Source organism: Myotis yumanensis, unplaced genomic scaffold (assembly GCF_028538775.1).
Source record: "Myotis yumanensis isolate MYYU_CA2020_CCGP unplaced genomic scaffold, mMyoYum1.0.hap1 SCAF_4, whole genome shotgun sequence".
In the NCBI taxonomy this organism is placed as follows: Eukaryota; Metazoa; Chordata; class Mammalia; order Chiroptera; family Vespertilionidae; genus Myotis; species Myotis yumanensis.
In genome coordinates this window covers 35,789,435-35,808,190 of record NW_027223755.1, presented here as the reverse complement: position 1 = coordinate 35,808,190, position 18,756 = coordinate 35,789,435, and the positions used below count along the sequence as shown (strand labels likewise).

The 18,756-nt window shown below is 39.5% G+C and overlaps 1 protein-coding gene across 1 annotated transcript in view; it reads right to left on the bottom strand.

Annotated features, from left to right (window-relative positions):
• PIK3R1 (phosphoinositide-3-kinase regulatory subunit 1) overlaps positions 1-18,756 on the bottom strand; it is an 86,474-nt gene that overhangs the window by 20,467 nt on the left and 47,251 nt on the right. The window contains exons 3-7 of the mRNA XM_070412103.1: positions 7,444-7,536; positions 6,943-7,017; positions 1,335-1,466; positions 285-486; positions 16-95 (exon numbers count right to left, since the gene is read on the bottom strand). Of these exons, the coding sequence (XP_070268204.1) occupies positions 16-95; positions 285-486; positions 1,335-1,466; positions 6,943-7,017; positions 7,444-7,536 (582 nt within the window). The remainder of the gene's footprint in view (positions 1-15; positions 96-284; positions 487-1,334; positions 1,467-6,942; positions 7,018-7,443; positions 7,537-18,756) is intronic.

Here is an 18,756-nt window from a genome sequence, read left to right as displayed (position 1 = left end):
TTCAAAGGGCACTACCTGGTGCTGGCTGCCGCTCGCTCCATTCCGTTGAGATTAAAATTTCTATAACTTTTCGGAGGGGTTCAGCATTCTCAGAGCTACAGAAAAAAAGAGAGTTCCATTAGAAACCTTCTCCCTACAGAACAGACTCATCTTCATTAATACACATTCCAATGTAAGTGTGCACATGGGTCTGGGAACCAATATCTTTAGAGTAAGTGTGAAGGCTAATCAACCTAGGACTACCCTCGTCATCCCCAAACGCATGTTTCTCTTCTTTCACTCACCTGGCTGCAGGGAATCTGAAAAGCAGAGGGCTGAAAAGTTCCGAGAGCACTCCTGCAGTCAAGAGGTTCTTGCTGGAGCTTTGGGAGAGCTTGAAGAAATGTTTGAGCAAATACTGAAGCGTAAGCCAATACTGATGAGGTATGTTAGGTGATCTAATGAGCTTCTTCAACAGCTGGAGATAGTCTTCGGAGCTTTGTACTTCTACAAGTTAAAAACAACAACAAAAGAAAATGAGAAAAGAATAAAAGATATTTCTAGGTACCAGTGAATAAGCACCTAAAAAATTCTTGTCCTTCTGGCTATGGAAGAAGGAGCCATTTAAAACAAAGTCATCAGAAGCAGCAGACAGTCCATTTGTCCTTCTCATTAGAAAAGACATTGTGAGAAAGTAGAAATCTCAAGTCAAATGGAAATGTAAGAAGTTTTTGGTGTAAAAAAAAAACAAAAAAACCACAAAAGGTTCAGGGTGTGCTGGCAGAAATCTGCCCTCTATTGAGCAGCTGCAAGTGTGATTGGCTAATTTGGAGGAGCATCAGATAAGTATCACAGGTTTTAACTTTGAAGGTTACAAACCACAATTTCCTGTCCCCAAAGCACTTTAACTGAGCATTAGCTCCTAAAACTGAGTCCTCTTCCCTCGACACTTTTTTAATGGCCACTTGAAGACAATGGTAAGAACATCCCCAGCTACTGGGGCCTAGTCCCGGTTCCCTGGACCCAGTGATGGTACCTGGAACACGGTGGCCTTCACTGATGCAGTGAACTCTGTTAATACTGATCAAGGTGAACAATTAGCCACTTCAACATGTGGACAGTTTTCCTAAGCAAACGAGGAGCTGGGTCTTCTATTGGATGTTAATGGAGGGAAGTGGTACTAATGGGAGTAGGGGTAGGGTGGTGATGTAGGGATAAGGGTCGGGGAAATGGGGAGGAGGAGGAAAGATTCCTACTAATATTTTCTTAAAAAAATCATCTCTTCATAGGCACACTATACAAGCATATCCACATCTCAATACATGTTCAATGAGGTTCTCCAAGAGAAAACAAACCTTGGGCTAAAGAAATCATTTCATTGTAAACAGCTACTGGAATGACAGGATTCGGTAGGTCGGAGAGATAGCGTTTGAAAGCGTCTGCTAAAACTTGAACATCAACTGTTTCCAAGTCCACGGAGGCAGCATCTATGATAAAAACATTAAAAAAAAAAATTCAGACATTTTATACAATGGTTGGGCCAATTTTCTGAATGTCTGACTTAAATGTGACATATGAAAGGAAGCAGTAAGGACTAATAAGAGTTTCTCACAGGGGTTGCCCCTGGCATTTTAAACAATTTTTCTTTGTGTCAGTCTATCTCCAACACAGTGAGCACTTAGCATGATGGCCCTTGGCCATGATGCCAGGAGCACACTCCCAGACTTTGGGGCAATAAAAAATTGTTGTGTCCCTTCATTCATACACGGAAGCCCTAACTCCCATATCTCAGAATGTGACTATATTTGGAGATAAGGCCTTTAAAGAGGTTTTAAGTTAAAATGAGGCCATTAGGGTGGGCCCTAATCCAATCTAACTGGTGTCCTTATAGGAAGAGGAACTTTAGACACACACAAAGACACCAGGGATGCACGGATAGAGGAAGCACCACGTGAGGACACAGCAAGAAGGTGGCCATCTGTAAACCAGAGAGGGGTCTCAGAAAAACCAAACCTGCCTTCATCTGGGACTTCCAGCCTCAGGAACTGTGAAAAAGCAGGCTTCTATTTTTTTTTGTTGTTAAAAATATATTTTATTGATTTTTACAGAGAGGAAGGGAGAGGGATAGAGAGTTAGAAACATCGATGAGGGAGAAACATCGATCAGCTGTCTCCTGCACACCCCCTACTGGGGATGTGCCCACAACTAAGGTACATGCCCTTGACCGGAATCGAACCTGGGACCCTTGAGTCCGCAGGCCGATGCTCTATCCACTGAGCCAAACTGATTAGGGCAAGGCTTCTATTTTTTAAATAATCCGGTCTGTGGAATTTTGCTTATGGCAGCTCTAACAAACTAATGTAGTCCCCAAAACATTTCCGGAGGTTGGTTTTGCTCTGATTGAGAGGGGTTTTGCCTAGGGGTGTCTAATCATATAGTAAATGCTTCCTAAAACCTCAACAGGAAAATGTAAAATTCTTAGACTTCCTAAAATTTGAGTTGCTAAGTCCTGCATCTCAGAATTAATATAAGTATAACCCAACAGAGTGACTGATTGAGACAGCAAGATATTATAGAATTTTAGCAATCTCAAGAATACCCATAAAAATAACCTGAGCATCTTTAACACATGTCCCCCTAATTCTGACAGGGTATTGTGATCAGGGGATTACTAATCTAACCAGTGGGCTCTGAACTATCTCAGAAGAACAGTAAGACGAGCGTATCTGTCCAGCAAATCCTTCAGCTGGAAAAGAGGTCAGGTGATTCCAGAATGGGGTGATGCGAATCAAGGCACTCTGAGTGCTTGAGAGAGAAACCGGCACAGTGCTCAGGAGAAAGAAAGGGTTCTGGGGCAGGAATGGCCATCCAGAAACAAGGGGCATTTGGTGAAAGATGCACTTGTGACATGAAGGGTAACGTGAAGAAAATTATCTGGAGACTCAATGGAGAAAAGGTGAGCTGATGCGCAAAATGCTACACTCCATCTTTAAACTGCTTTATTAATTGTGGTGTTAAAAATAAGTTGGAAAGCAGAGCTGTTGGAAGTGAAAATAATACTTTTGGTCATTTGAATTTTACTACAGCTAGAAATGTGTGAGACATTTTCCAGAACTAACGTAACGTGGGACTGACTGGATGAGGCTGGAGCCTGAAGAGAATGAGCAAGAAGATGTTTGAGCATGAGTAGAGGGTGGTATTCTGGATTCCATGAACCAAGTGTGATGATATACATCACTCCAGGTTGAGCCTGAAGCTACAACAGTTCCCTGGACACATCCTTATCATAATCCAAACTTGCCCAACTAAGTAGGCAGATTTTACGAAAGATAATCACATACCATAAAGCTTGAAAAGTTCATCTCATGGAAAACGTTGGCAGGTTAGTTTGACTAAAAGAATTATTAAACTTAAAAGGCAGAGAGTCAAAGCGTTAAATCACTTAAATGTCCTACAAAGAACTAACGAGAGACATCACATTAGATATGTCCCAAGCGTGGGAAAGGCGATACTAGGTCTTTGGATAAAGGATCCACCCACCTCGAAAGTACTGCAACGACTTACTAGTGGACTGTCAAGAAAAATTGTGTGTGAATCACTATGGGAACATTCCGTAGCCACTGACTATTGGGCAAGCTGCTGCCTACCCTCTCACACTCCGCCCCATATGCTTCATTTACTAAGTCTCTTTGCCAGCAAATTAATTATTATTTAATTTGTTCATCCTAAAAAATGTGAGAAACCATTGGGTGATGTGGTATAAACATTTAGACACTAAATATTCCACATGTCCCTCCATCAGGCAGGGTTCCTGCTGTCTTCTCTGCCAGAGCAATGTTGATGAGCCACATCTCCATCATGACACGTCCCAGACAGGATGCTAATGCCTGTCTCCCTGTTGGACTGAGAGTACAAGGGCACGGGCTATGGCTCTTACCTGCTCCCCTTGCCTCTCCCAGTGCCCAGATCAGTACATAGAATGTGCCTGTTCAATGTTTGTGGACTAAATTAAATAAAAAATTCTTAGAGTAGGGCTTTGGTAAATGAACATTACTCTAACACCTGAGGTGTATCCCAAAGAGCCTTAACCGTCTTTGAATGAAATAGCCTTATTTTAAGTCTCTGGCAAATCCTTGCATCAGCTCACCTTATGTCAAATTCCACTAAAATTCATGACATTGTATGTTCCACTTATTTTTTTAATGTAACTTCTAAAGTTTCTTGGAGTTTCTGACCTCTGTCCTATGTCTCCTTTTTTTGCATTAAAGCTCTTCCAAGAGCCATCCTTGACTTTCAAAGCTAGCTAGGTAAGAGCTGTACAATCTTTAGATCTCGGTTGGAGGAGTTCACATTCTCTCCCACCTCACTTTTCACTGAGTTCTATTCAAGACCGATAACTAGTAAACTCGCCACCGCTTCAGCCCTCCTCCAACTGGAATGGCATCCCCTCCTCAACTGACCTCTTTATTAGCAGCTCCGTTTTGCTGCCCCACTGCACTCCCACCAGGGATCTGGCAATGTCTGGAGACATTTTTTTTGTCACAACCGGAGGATGAGGGCATCTAGTGGGTAGAGGCCAGGGATGCTGCTAACCATTCTATCTTGCATAGGACATCATACAACTGTTTATCCTAAAATGTCAATTACAGTACTGAGGTTTGAAAGGCCTGACTTTTAATAAATTGAGATATTATATTAGTTTTAGGTGCACAACAAAATGATTTGTATTTGTATATATTGTGAAATGATGATCACAGTAAGCCTAGTTAACAAAAATTGTTTTGATGAAAACTTTTAAAGAAAAAGCCTGATTCAGGTTAAGGAAAACCAAAATAGTCAGGAAAAAGTTCACATAAGACAAGAACAAAATAATTCATTTTAGGGCAATATAGGAGGAACAAAAGTATAAGGACTTTTGGAGTCAGAACAGTTTGGGTGCAAGTTAGAGCTTTCCATCAGGAATAACTGATGCTTAAATCGCAAGGTTAAAATGTGGGTGAACTAAGAGAACTTAGTAGTTGGTAATAAAAGTGAGCTGTAGTCTTACAGTCTGTCCTTTTCAGACACTGGCAATTCACAGCGTTGGTTAAAAGGTATGTTTCTGTTCAGTGTAAGTGACTTATCTCTGAGCTTCTTCCAGAATACAGTATTTTTATGAATTGAAAAATCCTCAAGCTGGAAACAGCCCTGAAGGATCAACTCCTAAATTTAGATACTGCTTATCTTTTCTTTTTTTTTTTTTTTGGCCACAAAATTCACTTTTATAGCACAGGATCCAAATGCCAAATGAAACCAGTGTTCTATGTGTGTGTTTTGATCTCAAAAGGGGAAGGAAATCTGTCAAAATATATTGTTGACGTGCATCTTGGTTATTTATTCCACCTCAAAGAGTGGTGTGAGGGTTTTTTTTTGTTTTTTTTTAAACTAAACTGCATCATTTGTGTTTGGTTACATTTAAAAACTCAACCACTATTTCTCAAATAACTCCCATTGCATTGGTCTCTGATGTCTAAACATTTCCTGTGACTTTTAACATGTTCAACTTGACCGATTTTCTGACCAAAACATGTATCACTATTTCAACTGGCTCAGGACAAAATTCATAGTTTCCTTAACACCCTAGTAAAGTTGTTAAAAATAAAGAAAAACAGGTCTCTCACCTAGAGTTTTATGCTTTTCAACTTCTAATGACCTACTCTGTGGGCAAGACAGGAGACACAGCAGTAAAGAGAACATGCACTGCACAGTGTAAGACTGATTTCCATGTCCAAAGACAAAAAAAAAAAGTTAAGAAAAAATTTTTTTTAAGTTTCAAACATTCAGGTGGTGCAAGTGAAACTATTTACTGATAAAGATCTAATCTCCTTTTTCCCCTGAAACATCTTTTCTAAATATTTTGAAGCTGCCTCACACTTCACATTTTCATTTGCTAACTATCATGTGGGCATTCTTTGCACATGTCTCAAACAGATTCTTCTAAAACGGGTTTACTCTTTTTTGTTCAAATATCCATCAATTAAATAATGTGAAGAGGAAAATTATTTTTCTACAAAAGAAAAGTGTTGGAAAGAAATGAAGGATCTGAGAGTTGATATAGAAGTTGATATAAAAGTGATGGCAAATAAATTTATTCACATTTGTACAGTTTTATTCTGTCTGGCAAAAGAAGGAAGGAACAAATAACAGAACCACTACTTGGTTGAATTAATTGATGTCATTAATTGGTGTGCAGGAGCTGGGTTGTCCCCACTCACAAGGGCCACTGTAACTGTGCTCAATTCTGCCCAAGCTGGAGTTCAGTGATAACAGGAGAGTTGGAACTTGAGCATGGTAAGAATATTTACACCACAGAAATGGGCAAGTGCAACCAACCAGGGCTTTTTTCCTCTTTCAGAGTTGGTTTACTAGTACACCATGGAATATAACAATATCATGATGTTACTTAATGTAAGTATGGCATGAAAAAGCAAGCAAACAAGAAAGGAAGGAAGGAAGCAAGACAGAAAGAAAGGAAAGGGAATAGGAAAGAGAAAAGGAAAGGAAAAAGAGATGGAAAAGAAAAAGGTCAGAAAAGACATTTGTTAAATGACACAGCCAGAGAAGTATTTTTTAAACTGACCCAGATGAGTTAGATGTAGCCAACTGCAGGGTCAGAGAAAGATGGTAGATATGCAGAGCCAGAGAAATCCCAAGAGGCTGTTTCTCTGCAACTCCAGAGGCTCGTGGCTGTGATGATGGCCAATATGTCTACCGGCAGGCGTGCACACACACCCCAACACAGGAGACAAACATCAAAGGTCTGCACTGTTACCATAATAGGGCAGAGGGAACTATGCTTGATTTCTGGGCTCCCTTCAAACTTAGAAGATAGCATGGTTAAGTTCAAGTGTTTTGTGCTTTACCCAAAACAGAAAGGTAAAGCACTGTCTTTGTCATCTGTATCCGTAGCTCCATGCCACTCACCACAATCAAGAAGCTGTCGTAATTCTGCTGGGTTGCTGGAGCTCTGTGCTCTGTACAGAGTTGAACATTCCAGACCTAGGACACAAAACAGAGTGAGCATGCGAAACACAGCTCTCTGGAGAACCTGTGAGCCTGCTGCCAGAAAGACATTCCAGTTTCCATCCAATATCTATTCTAGATGTGTACCAAATATTCTTGGAAGTCAACTCCTACTATTAATCCTATCTGGCATGTCAATAACTTTGGCAAAATTTTCTATCCACCAAGGAGCAAGTTAATTATATTTTTTAAATTATGGAGAATTTAATAGTTTCCATAGAGTAACTACATGTTAATATGGAGCAAGAAATCAGACCAAGATTATGTCCCCAGTACACAGCAACACATCACTTGGGTGTCTAGCACAGGATTTGATGAATGCCCAAGAGTCAAACGTAAGTTGTAACACCCATGAAACAAGAATATAACAAGTTAGCTGATTCCCTCCACCCGTCAGATTACCTTTCTTTTCAATGGCTTCTACTAGCTTGATAAGAAGAGGTGGAGCGATGTCAGGAGGGGCAAACTGTTCTGCAAGATCTGGAAGGGCCAAAGCTGCAAATAAACAAAATCCTATGATTATATTTAATTTGGGCAATGAAATACATCAAGCAACAATGAAGATTTAATTACAAAATAATTTAGTTCTATTTGACAGTAGTAAACTCAAGCCTGAGTGAGAGAGAGCCCTGTGTTGGGCCTCCTCCAGCTGTGCCTATTCCCACATTGTTGTGAGTTTGGGGGCCAAGACACACGGCCTTCTCTCCTAGGTCACACTCAGAATACTCATCTGGAATCCCCAAATTCCTTGCCCTGGAGGCTCCTCCTGGCCTCTTCCCTAGGTCCATCCTCCCCAGGGTAGGCTTCCTTCCCCTTGTGCTCAGATGGAATGGAGTTTGGATGTGCAAGGCCCCTGAAATGTGGCCTCCTGGTCATTATGAATAAATAACTGTACAGGCAGGAGGACAGAACAGATTTTATCCGTTTCTTAATGTAATTCACAACTTTAAAATATTCAGACACAGGGGTACATGAGTTTCCTTTTGTATTCTTGTCCAAAGCCCCAAATATGTCAGGGGTAGGCCAATATCAGATTTGGAAGCCAATAGACACAATCACTGGCCACTTGGCACTCAGGTTAAGTCCCCCTGTACCTGAGCCTTTATCTGCTTACACTGTTTTGGTCACTTAATATCTTAAGAAATGTGACACTTTCATGAACCCACTTTTCCATGCTCTATTTACATGTTTTAATGATTATAATGATTCAAAAGAAAAAATCGAATTGGATGACACAAATGGCCTTCAACATTACATTGGTAACTGTATTCTCACTCCACAATCATATGAAACATTTTAAATAAAATTTTTTCTCACAATGAACCAGAAGAGGGAGCTAAATTTCTCAAACTGCAAAATATAGGTAAAATAATAGTCTTCATGAAAACATCTATATGTGCAACCTGCTGATTGGCTATCGATTAATAACTTTTTAGACACTTAAGGTTCATCACTGTGTACTTCAATCTAGGAATAGTTTTTATAAGATAGACTAAATATTTACAATTTTGTTTCAGTGAAATCTTAGGTGTGTAATTATTATAAGCCACATATCATGTTAAGCAAATTTCTAATGAGCCGTCCTCTTTCTAATACTATGAGTCTATATAAGGCAACAACAGATTTACGATACAAACATAAATAAAATTGTGTGAAAAAATTTTGACCTCAGAGAATTAAGTCTAAGGCCCTATTAGATTGCAGCATGTCCTGTGATAGACAACACCTGATCTTGCCACCCATCTCTATTAGCCATTGCAATCACCTAGGACAGTGGTTGGCAAACTCATTAGTCAACAGAGCCAAATATCAACAGTACAACAATTGAAATGTCTTTTGAGAGCCAAATTTTTTAAACTTAAACTATATAGGTAGGAACATTGTTATTAACTTAATTAGGGTACTCCTAAGGCTTAGGAAGAGCCACACGCATGGGGCCAAAGAGCCGCATGTGGCTCGCGAGTCGCAGTTTGCCGACCACGGACCTAGGACAAAAGAAGAGCTAAATTATGGGAGAAAATCCTCAGCAGCACTGTCTAGTGCAGCGGTCACCAACCTTTCGGACCTCAATGGACCACAGGTTGGTGACCGCTGGTCTAGTGGAACTTTCTGTGATGATGAAAATGTCCTAAGAGCTGTGCTATTCAATAAAGCAGTGGCTAGCACTAGCCACATGTAGCTACTGAGCACTTGAAACGCAGCTGCTGGGGCTGAGAAACTGAAATTTTCATTTGTATTGACTTAAATTAAAATAGCTGTATGTGGCTAGTGGCCCCAGTATTGGAAAGCACAGTCCTAGCAGATGACAGATTCCAGAGTTGGCTTTGTGCTATAGGGACCCCCATTATAAAGTCATCCCTGAGGACAGGGCGCCTGGACATAGGGCTGATGCACATCTGAACTCTGGGCATGCAAAGGTGATCGCTGGGTGACCATGTGCTACTGTAACATCACTGGAACCCCTTTTTGACTTCCTGAATGCGGGACAGATATGCCACTGACTTTCCAGACAGTCACTATGCAGACAGTTGAGTGGGAACTTTACCTCTCCTGTGTTTCCTTTACCTGCCTGGGCCTATGGGCCACTTGAGACTTTACTAGGAAATCAGAGTACCACCACAGGGCTCTGGAATTTGGAATATCCAGGATGGAGTTAGTGATCTTTTTTGGATTAGTAATAAGTTTCAGGATGTGCTATTATGATAAGCAAGGTCATGTGGGTGACTCCCTGAAAAAATCCAGCAATACCATCCCCAAGGCTCTAAATCAGCGGTTCTCAACCCGTGGGTCGCGACCCCTTTGGCGGTCGAACAACCCTTTCACAGGGGTCACCTAAGACCATCCTGCATATCAGATATTTACATTACGATTCACAACAGTAGCAACATTACAGTTATGAAGTAGCAACGAAAATAATTTTATGGTTGGGTCACAACATGAAGAACTGTATTTAAAGGGCCAGAAGGTTGAGAACCACTGCTCTAAATGTTAAAATGTGAGCATACCTAAAAAGCACTTAAAATACAAATGCCTTGAAAGTCTCAAATAGACTTTTTTAACTTAAAACTTTATAAAAATACTATAAAATGAAAGAGCACACCATTTAATTTCCTCAAATTAACTATATAAAAACTATTTACCCTTGCCTTTCAAAGATTATCAGCTCACAAAAATATCCTTCCCCGTAAATGCCTTCACTGAACAAAATGAAATATCATCTTATCAGCAAGGAAAACATAAAGGTAGAGAAATGATGTGCAGAAATGTTATTAATTAGGATTCACTGTCGTTCTCTTCTTAGCCCTCTCAAACTTACAGGTCTTAGCACATGCCAAGATGCAGAAAGCTAACAGTTAAATCGTAAATCCACGAACCCACATATCCATCCAACACTCATCCAATTAACATGCCCAATTCCACCTTCTCTTCTCTCATAAATTACACAAGCATTATGTTTTTTTTTTAAATTAAAAAGCAAATCTTTGAAGTTGGCAACTGAAAATGGAATTACTTTTTATCTCCTTTCAGAATCTTATCAAAACAATCATTTCTGCAGGCAAATATGAAAGTTAAATTAAATGTTAAAGATTTCACCTAATTGTGAATTGAAATATATACCCAACAGCTGTTATATTACTGAGTTGGCTATCTTTCTATTTCTTCACTTCAGCTTGAAGAAGAAAAAAAAAAAAGGCAAATCTTTCCCCCCCCAGTTCTTTCAATGTTTCCTTGGCCAAAAAAAAAAAAAAACACACCAAAAAACAAAATACCAAAAACGGTAGTTTAGTTTCAGTATCCTGAGTTATAAAATATCATTTGTTTCACTCCCACACGTGTTATATGATGTTTCTAAAATGCGTTTTGATAACTATCAGGTATCTGGAACTTTTCTCAGAGTACATACCAGAATACTGCAAAAAGAAAGAAATTAGATGTATGTATGTGGTAGGAAGTACAGAAAATATACTGAATTTCCTACTGATTTTTTAATATTGAAAACAGCTTTATTACCTAAATGTATGAATCATCACAGCTGATCAAGGTTTTACAATGGGAATTTCAAAAGGTAAACTTACAAGGAGACGATTTTTAAAAGTAACAATGCAAGGATTTCCTATTCTCTAGTACAATATCTGTGATTCAGTCCATTTCCCCTTTAAAATATTTAAACAGGGAATATGGAAGTCCGACCCAGAAACATTTAAAGTTCACACATTTTACTTCAGGCAAAAGGATCCACTAACATCAAACGTCTAAAAAGCATTCTAAAGCAAAAATATTCATTATTTCAACAATCCTAAAATCAATGATTCCTTTAATTATATTAAATACCCAAGGTCGATATCTACTTTTCCATGAGATCTCATTTTAAAAAATTCCAACAGGAAATGACAACTGCTAGGAATTACCAAATTTGGTAAGTTGTTCTTTCAAAAGTCGTTGATAAGCCCTACATCATACAGTTCAATAAACCAAAATGTAATGTACCTGAAAAAATATATAGATCATCTATGGTGGCTATCAAACAAAACAGAAATTAGCATGTTCCTCATAAAGTCTGCACATAAATTCTCATTAGATTTCATCTTCAAGACAGATTTTTATACCTGAATAAGGAATGCTTTTTAGCTGTGAATCCTGTGGTAGCCAGTGTAATAACTCTGGGGAGGCAAGTCCACTCTCAAGAATCTGGCGAACGCACATTCTTAGCTGAATCGTTTTTTTCATCAGAAGAAATCAGTATTACGTAAGAAGAAAGAAGTCAAAAAAAACCGAACAGCAGTAGGGTCTAAAAGAGGAGACGCCAAGACGTATTGTTTCCTAAGAAAAGAGGAATCGGTCTTCAGCACTGAACTGGGTGCCCCAAACTACAGAAAGAATTTTTGATGACACATCAGGTTCTGCATTTTCCACTAGCTCTATTTTCCCCCCTTTGCCCTGGTGACAACCAATCACGTAGACAGAAGAGAGCCTTCTCTCCAAACTCAGGCCCGTCCCAAACCACTAACATGGACAGGCCTGAACAGTCCTTGGGCACTGGCGGTGTGTGGGAGACAGTGGCATTCCTCGCACTGCATGGTGCCAACACCGCTACAAAGTGCAAGATGAAACCAGCACACAGCCGCACCTTTTGGAGGCGGTCTCCATAAAAAAAGATATTTTAGACTTAGTGCCTGGCAGGGACGAATGGAAAGTTTAAGCTGAAATTCTGGGACTCCAGAGACTGCCCAAGCCAAGTATTTCATTACTGATGAAAGCAGCTTGGAAGTACATGAAAAACTGCCCCTTACCTTTTAAAATCTAATACAAATATGTGGAAGAGAGTGTGTATATGCAAAGTGTGGATCAATATTAAGTCAAGATGTTTGTCTAATCTCTGTTGCTGAATCAAAACCTAATTTTTTGTCTGAAACAACCTCATTACTTCAAATAAAAAAATGTACATTCTGGTGAGCAAGAATCCAACAAATCCCAATACTTTTCTTAAATAAACCTTATAAGCACACTCATACGTTATGCCTATAATGGTTAATACCCTGAGCATTTAAACGTCTATAGCTCTATGGGCAAAGCCATAACAAATGCTGGCTAAGACACTGCAGCTAAAAAAATTAAGCGAAGCATAAAAACATTTATGGGTTCCTTAATGTGCAGTATACCTGTTTCATCAGTAGTAGAGAAATTATTAAAAGCACAGGTTTAAAGCCAAAGAGACCTTGGTTTTAGTCCTGGTTTTGTCACTTATTGTGTGTAATCTTGGGCATGTTAATTAATTTGAACCCCAGTTTCTTAATCTGTAAAATGGGAATAATTATTAGTATAATAGTGATTCAATGAATACTATAAATCAACATGGTGGACATAGTGCCCAGTATGTAGAAAGCACAAACTAATGGATAGCTATGATTAATTTAGAATTATTCATGTAATCTTTTTCATTATTATTACTAATAGATTTTTTAAAATACTCAATTGCAATGGCACATTTTAAAATCAGAAAATATTATTATTAAGACAGAAAGAATTCTCAATACTTTTTAAAGGTGGCAAACAGAAAGCATGAGAAGGTAGACACCTGCATTTTCATTTTTATTTTATGTATAAACATATTCAATATTTTTACAGAAGTCATATTTAAAATATCACATTATTTTTACAGTATTTCACTTTTTCCATATAAGGACCATTATACTAAATCTATTTGAGTTATTATTCTTCAGTTTTCCAAATATCAAAAAAAAATGAAGTTGGAATGATACTGAACTTGGTGGAACGGAGCTTTTTTGGGGAGAGGAAGGAATATGGACAACTAAAAATAGAAGTAAAAAGAGTAGATGTGAAAACAAATCTTCAGTCATAACTATATCATGTTCAGAGATAACTAGTTGAAAGGAATTAAAAGAATTGTGAACAGATTTAAACGAAGTTTGCAAATCTTTTCAGATACCCTAAACTAATTAATTAGTCTTCAATATCTTTGTTTCATCTTCTCCCACTTATCTCTTCTGCTCCACAGTTTAAAAAAAAAACAAATGAAGGGAATCTAAACTCCTCTACCCATTTAGTTTTATTTCTAGACAGCAAACTAGTATAGGAAACAAATAGCAGGCAAAGACCTTATTAAACATAAACAGACATTACAGCTTTGCTTCTGATGGCCTCCGCTAAAGCCTCAGAGTTAAGGTAACTGAAACTCAAGATTACTTAATCTCTGACAGGCTATTGTGATTCTTATCACCTAAATTGGAGTCTGATTTAAAGATTACCATTTACAGTGCATAGCAAATTAAAATGCTGAGCAGTAGATAAATGGGGAAGAAAGGGACTCACCTTTCTCTCCATCAGGAAAATAATTTATAGTTGAGTCTGTGGGATTTAGGTTAAAGATTTATAAGAAAAGTTGGTCTGTTGGCTTAGAAAGATTCCAGAGGAAGTATGACTAAGAGCCCCCCCCCCCCCCCGCCCCCCGGGAAAGAAAGAAGGAAAAATCAGGTGACACAAACAATGGGTGCTGGACCATTTGTAGAATAAATAAGTGACTATTACTGAACATCAATTAGGAGCCACACCCCAGTAATATTCTACAGACATGCTTTCATTTATAATCTATAGCAGTTCAAAGGCATCCTTATTATCCCCAATTTCAAGCTTAGGAAACTAAGGCTTAGAGAAATTAAGTCATTTGGTCAAGGTAGCAAAGCTCATAAGTAGTCACCTTGGACCTCTTTCTCTCCACCAGAGTCTACAAACCCCATTCAGGAAAGACACCTATAATGAGTTTCCCCAAACTGCCTGCTGTCTCCCTAATTGAAAGGGTAACCAGGTATTTGATGCTTGATCCCATGAGCAGCCATAGTACTTTCCAGTGTGTGAAGTAAAGCTACACAGTTTTACTCCCACAAAATAAGCAAGTTGGTACAATTTGTATAATTCTCCCTCATTATAAAACATTCTGAAATGCAAGTAATTAACACCATAAAGAGAAAGCAATGGGATTGCCTTTAACAACAAGAGGGAGTTGGGGCTCCGGGTGAGCCTTGCTGTCTCCCTCATGGTTCAGGGTGACCCTGTGGAAGCACCCACTTCTCTCCCACTTAGATCTGGTAGTAGATTTCACAGTCGAAGGTATAAAATGCAAAGCTAGAAATGCGTACAAATAATTAAGCCAGGTCTTCCAGTGTAACCTGAGAAGCCCAAATCCCGTAAGAATTAAAGCTCCTCGGATCAGGAGAGGGCAGAGAGGAACTGGATAGAAAGATACTACTGGTGAAACGGTAGACCAGAAAGGAGTGTTCTGATCTAGGTAGGAACCTCACTAACTGCACGGAAGCAAGCGCTGGCTGACCAAGGAGAGAGAGCAAAAGGAGGGGGGGCTGCCAAAGTGGAAAATCTGTCCAGCCAGGCGGAACAGGCAGTTTGAAGAAAGCCTGGAGAGAAATCAGAGAAACGAACCACTAGAGTCCATTCTAATAACTACAGCGAGAACAGGCTTTTCTCTCTGATGTATTAACATATGATACCGAAAAGTACAGAGAGCTGTAGTGAATCCCCCATATATCCTCATCCTAGACTCCAAACCTAACATCTTACTGTTTTATTACATATCCATCCAGCAATCTCTTACCTTTTTTATACATTTCAAACTAAGTTACAGAAATCAATTACTACAGACTGAACTGTACCTCCTCCCCCACCAAATCCGTATGTTGAAGCCTCATTTCCCAATATGACAGTGTTTCGAGATGGAACCTTTGGGAAGTAATTAAGTTTAGTTGAGCTCATGAGGATGGGGCCATCATTATGGGATTAGTGCCCTTAGAAGAAAAGACGCCAGAGACCTTCCTCTTTCCCTCTTTGCTATGTGAGGACACAGAGAAAAGACAACTGTTTGCAAGCTAGGGAAGAGCCCTCCCTAGAACCCAACTATACAGGCACCCGGACTTCCAGTCGCCTGAACTGTGAGAAACAAATTTCTGTTGTTGAAGCTACCCAGTCTCTGGGATTTCATCATAGCCCAGGCTGCTGAATACATCAATATACTACGCCCACAGAGAGGAAAGAAACCTTTAGTCTAAGGGGGAAAAAGTCAAATACCAATTCTGTAGCAAACATTCCCAAGACAGTGCTTCCTAAACCCAATGTGCGTAGTAAAAACCTGCTTAGGTAGGTTAGGGTGGGGTTTCGGGTTCTGCATTTTCAACGAGCTCCCAGGTGATGCCCAGGCTGCTGGTCCGTGGACCACACTTTGAGTAGCAAGGATTTAGGATGAGTCCATCAGTCACAGAGAGAAAATCTAGATCACGGTGGGAGACAGGATCCTGACAACCGTCATACTTCACACTTAATGCCTAAATGCCCCAGATCCCAGTAGCCCAACTTCTGAACCTACGTTGAGCAGATGATGCTGACTGACGCAGAGGGCCTAGCCAAGAACTCTAACTAGATCTGATATGACACCTAGTTAGATACCAAAAGAGAGAGACGAGCGATAGAGGCACTGCTGCTCAATGCATCTGTGTATCCCTTGTGGAAAGGGGTCACGTGGCCACAACTTGCCAAGTTCCCACAGTAAGTTCAGGCTGAAGACTAGCACCCAGTTCTCCTGACGCCCACACCAGAATTTTTTCCACCTCCCGCCACGTGCGAGGACTCAGCCATTGAAGTTGTGATGGGCTTGGGGGATGGGAGGAGGAGAGTGATAGGAAGTACTAGAAAGGCTGATCTAACAATTACTACAATTGCTGCTAGCACCAGCACTACTACTGGTAATTCTGATGCACTGAACACCTGGTATTGACAACTGTGTTCAGTGCTTTGTCTCATTTCATCTTTATAACCCTGGAGGTATTATGACCATCCCCATTGTACAGATGAGGAAACTGAGACTAGGAAAAGTTAAGCACATTGCCCAGAGTCATGCCAGCAGTAAGTGGTAAAAGTAGGATTTAAAAGAATTGGTCAACTTCAAAGCCAGCCATAGCCACTCTGAATCTCAGTTCCCTCATTGCGCAGACACACCACATGACAACGTTCTGGTGGTTACAACGCCAGAGAGAGCTTGAAAAATCTTTGCAGGATGTGGATGGAAAAGCACTTGGCAACAGGACACATGCACAATTACAACCTTTAGTGACCAGAGGTGTGTTTGTTCAACTTGAGCTTGGACTGGTGGGCCATTTTCTCGCCAGCACCTCGGCTTTATCAGGATTGAACCCTTGCCAGCCCACTCAGCTAGGCTAAATATTTTCAGGACAGCATTTATTAAATATTTTCTCATAAGGCTAAACTAAGCACATTCTTCCCCAAGGACGTAATGGGTTTTATTCAGCTAAATATGGCTGGCTAACTCGGCAAGGTACAAATGGACTACTCTGGTTAATCGTTGGGTGGAGAAAGAGTCCAGCAAATAACCTACAAGCACATATATTTTGTAACTTATATTTCAAAGGATTCCAAATGAAATCTTACTAAGATATGCTTAATAAGTATATGAAGGGAGTAAAAGTGCTCATGATGAGAGAGGGAGAGAAAACTATCTGTGGGATTGGGAAGGGAAAAAAAAGGCAAAAAAGACAAGAGGCCAGAAAATATTGAATAGAAAATTCCCTACCAGCTAATACATAAACATTACATAAGAAAATAAGATATAGTATTTAGTCAGGGTTTTTTTAAAATTTAAAGCTTTTTTAAAAATCACTGATACAAAACTAAGCTATCCATGTATAATAAAGGGCACAATTTTGAGATAAAAGTAAACACAACCCTAAATAATTGTGTGAGGAATCAGAGTTGTGGTGTTTTTTTTTGTGTTTTTTTTTAAATGAGCAATATACTTTCATTACCTCAGACAAATGTGATTAGTTCTGGTGGGCTAATAAATTCTCATATCTCATGTACTGTGATCTTCCCAGCTAAAAAAAATTCATGGCTTATTCTGTTTATGATTTTCTTTTTAAGTATAATGATTTTAGATGCGCCAATCTGGGCAGCAGTTGAATCATATCATTAAACTAGAGGCCCGATGCACGAAATTCGTGCAAGGGGCTCAGCCCTTGCAGCCTCAGCTGCCTCAGCCCTCAAAGCCCTGGCTTCATCCAAAAGGTCGTCGGATGATTGTTCTGATTTTCAGCCGTTCGGTTGATTTGCATATTAGCTTTTATTATTATAGATTCTCAAGTTTAGGATAAGAAAGCATACAATGCTAGAGACTTATTTGTGCCAGACCAATCTACCCTTTTTTAAAAAACAACAACACAACAATACTGATATACAGGAGGCCCTACAGATAGAACAGAAGCAACATATAAAACATACGCTGATTATAGAAAGAAGATTGCCTGTGCACCCCAAGAGTCTCAGAATTAAGCAAAAAATAATATAGATAGATAGGTAGATAGATAGGTGATCACTGAGAACTGGGTATATTTTTATAATTGCTTAAAAGTCAGCAGAAAAAAATGTGGCTATGTCAAATAAACGAGAGCTAGCTGGTGAAAGGAAAGGAGTGAAATAAAAAAGTAACTGGACCCAGATTAAACTACTCAATCAGTAATTTTAATCAACACGAGTTTCTTGCTAGAAAATGTATTGGTAACAATTTGTAGACAGCACATGACTAGAACTTCCCAGTGAAAAATGGGAATGGTAAGGAAAACGTTGATTTGCTATAATGAAAATACCTGTAATTAAAAGTACCCGGTGACTGAGGCTGGGGGGCAGGGGCGGGGGTGGGGGCGCCAGAGGTGGCAGCAGTCACTGATCACTGCAGGGTGTTCCTTTCTGCATTCTCATCTCAGAGCCGCCTCTTTCTTTAACCACCTATGCTCCACTTCTCCATTGCACCACTTGCTCTTCAGTTGAAAGGGAAGTGATAAGGCCTGAGCCATGGGAGGGAGTTTTGTACATTTTGTTCTATCAGATTAGGCCTCAGTAACTTTATGAATTATGAGCTGTCAACTTCTTTTTCATCTGCTATAGAATATGCTTCTTAGAAATTGTGGCTATAAATAAAACAACAGATGTTTTTTGCTGGCTTCAATGGGAGCTTGGGTAATTTTTTAAAAGGGGCTAGAAGTTAAGCAAATTAATTTAAAAGGCTATATTAGGTTTCCCCCTGTTGGTCACTTTTTGCATTATCTATTTCAAGGCACTAATTCATTTTAGGCCAGAAAATACTTTTGGGGGCCATTTAATGTAACCTCTTGGAGAAAATAG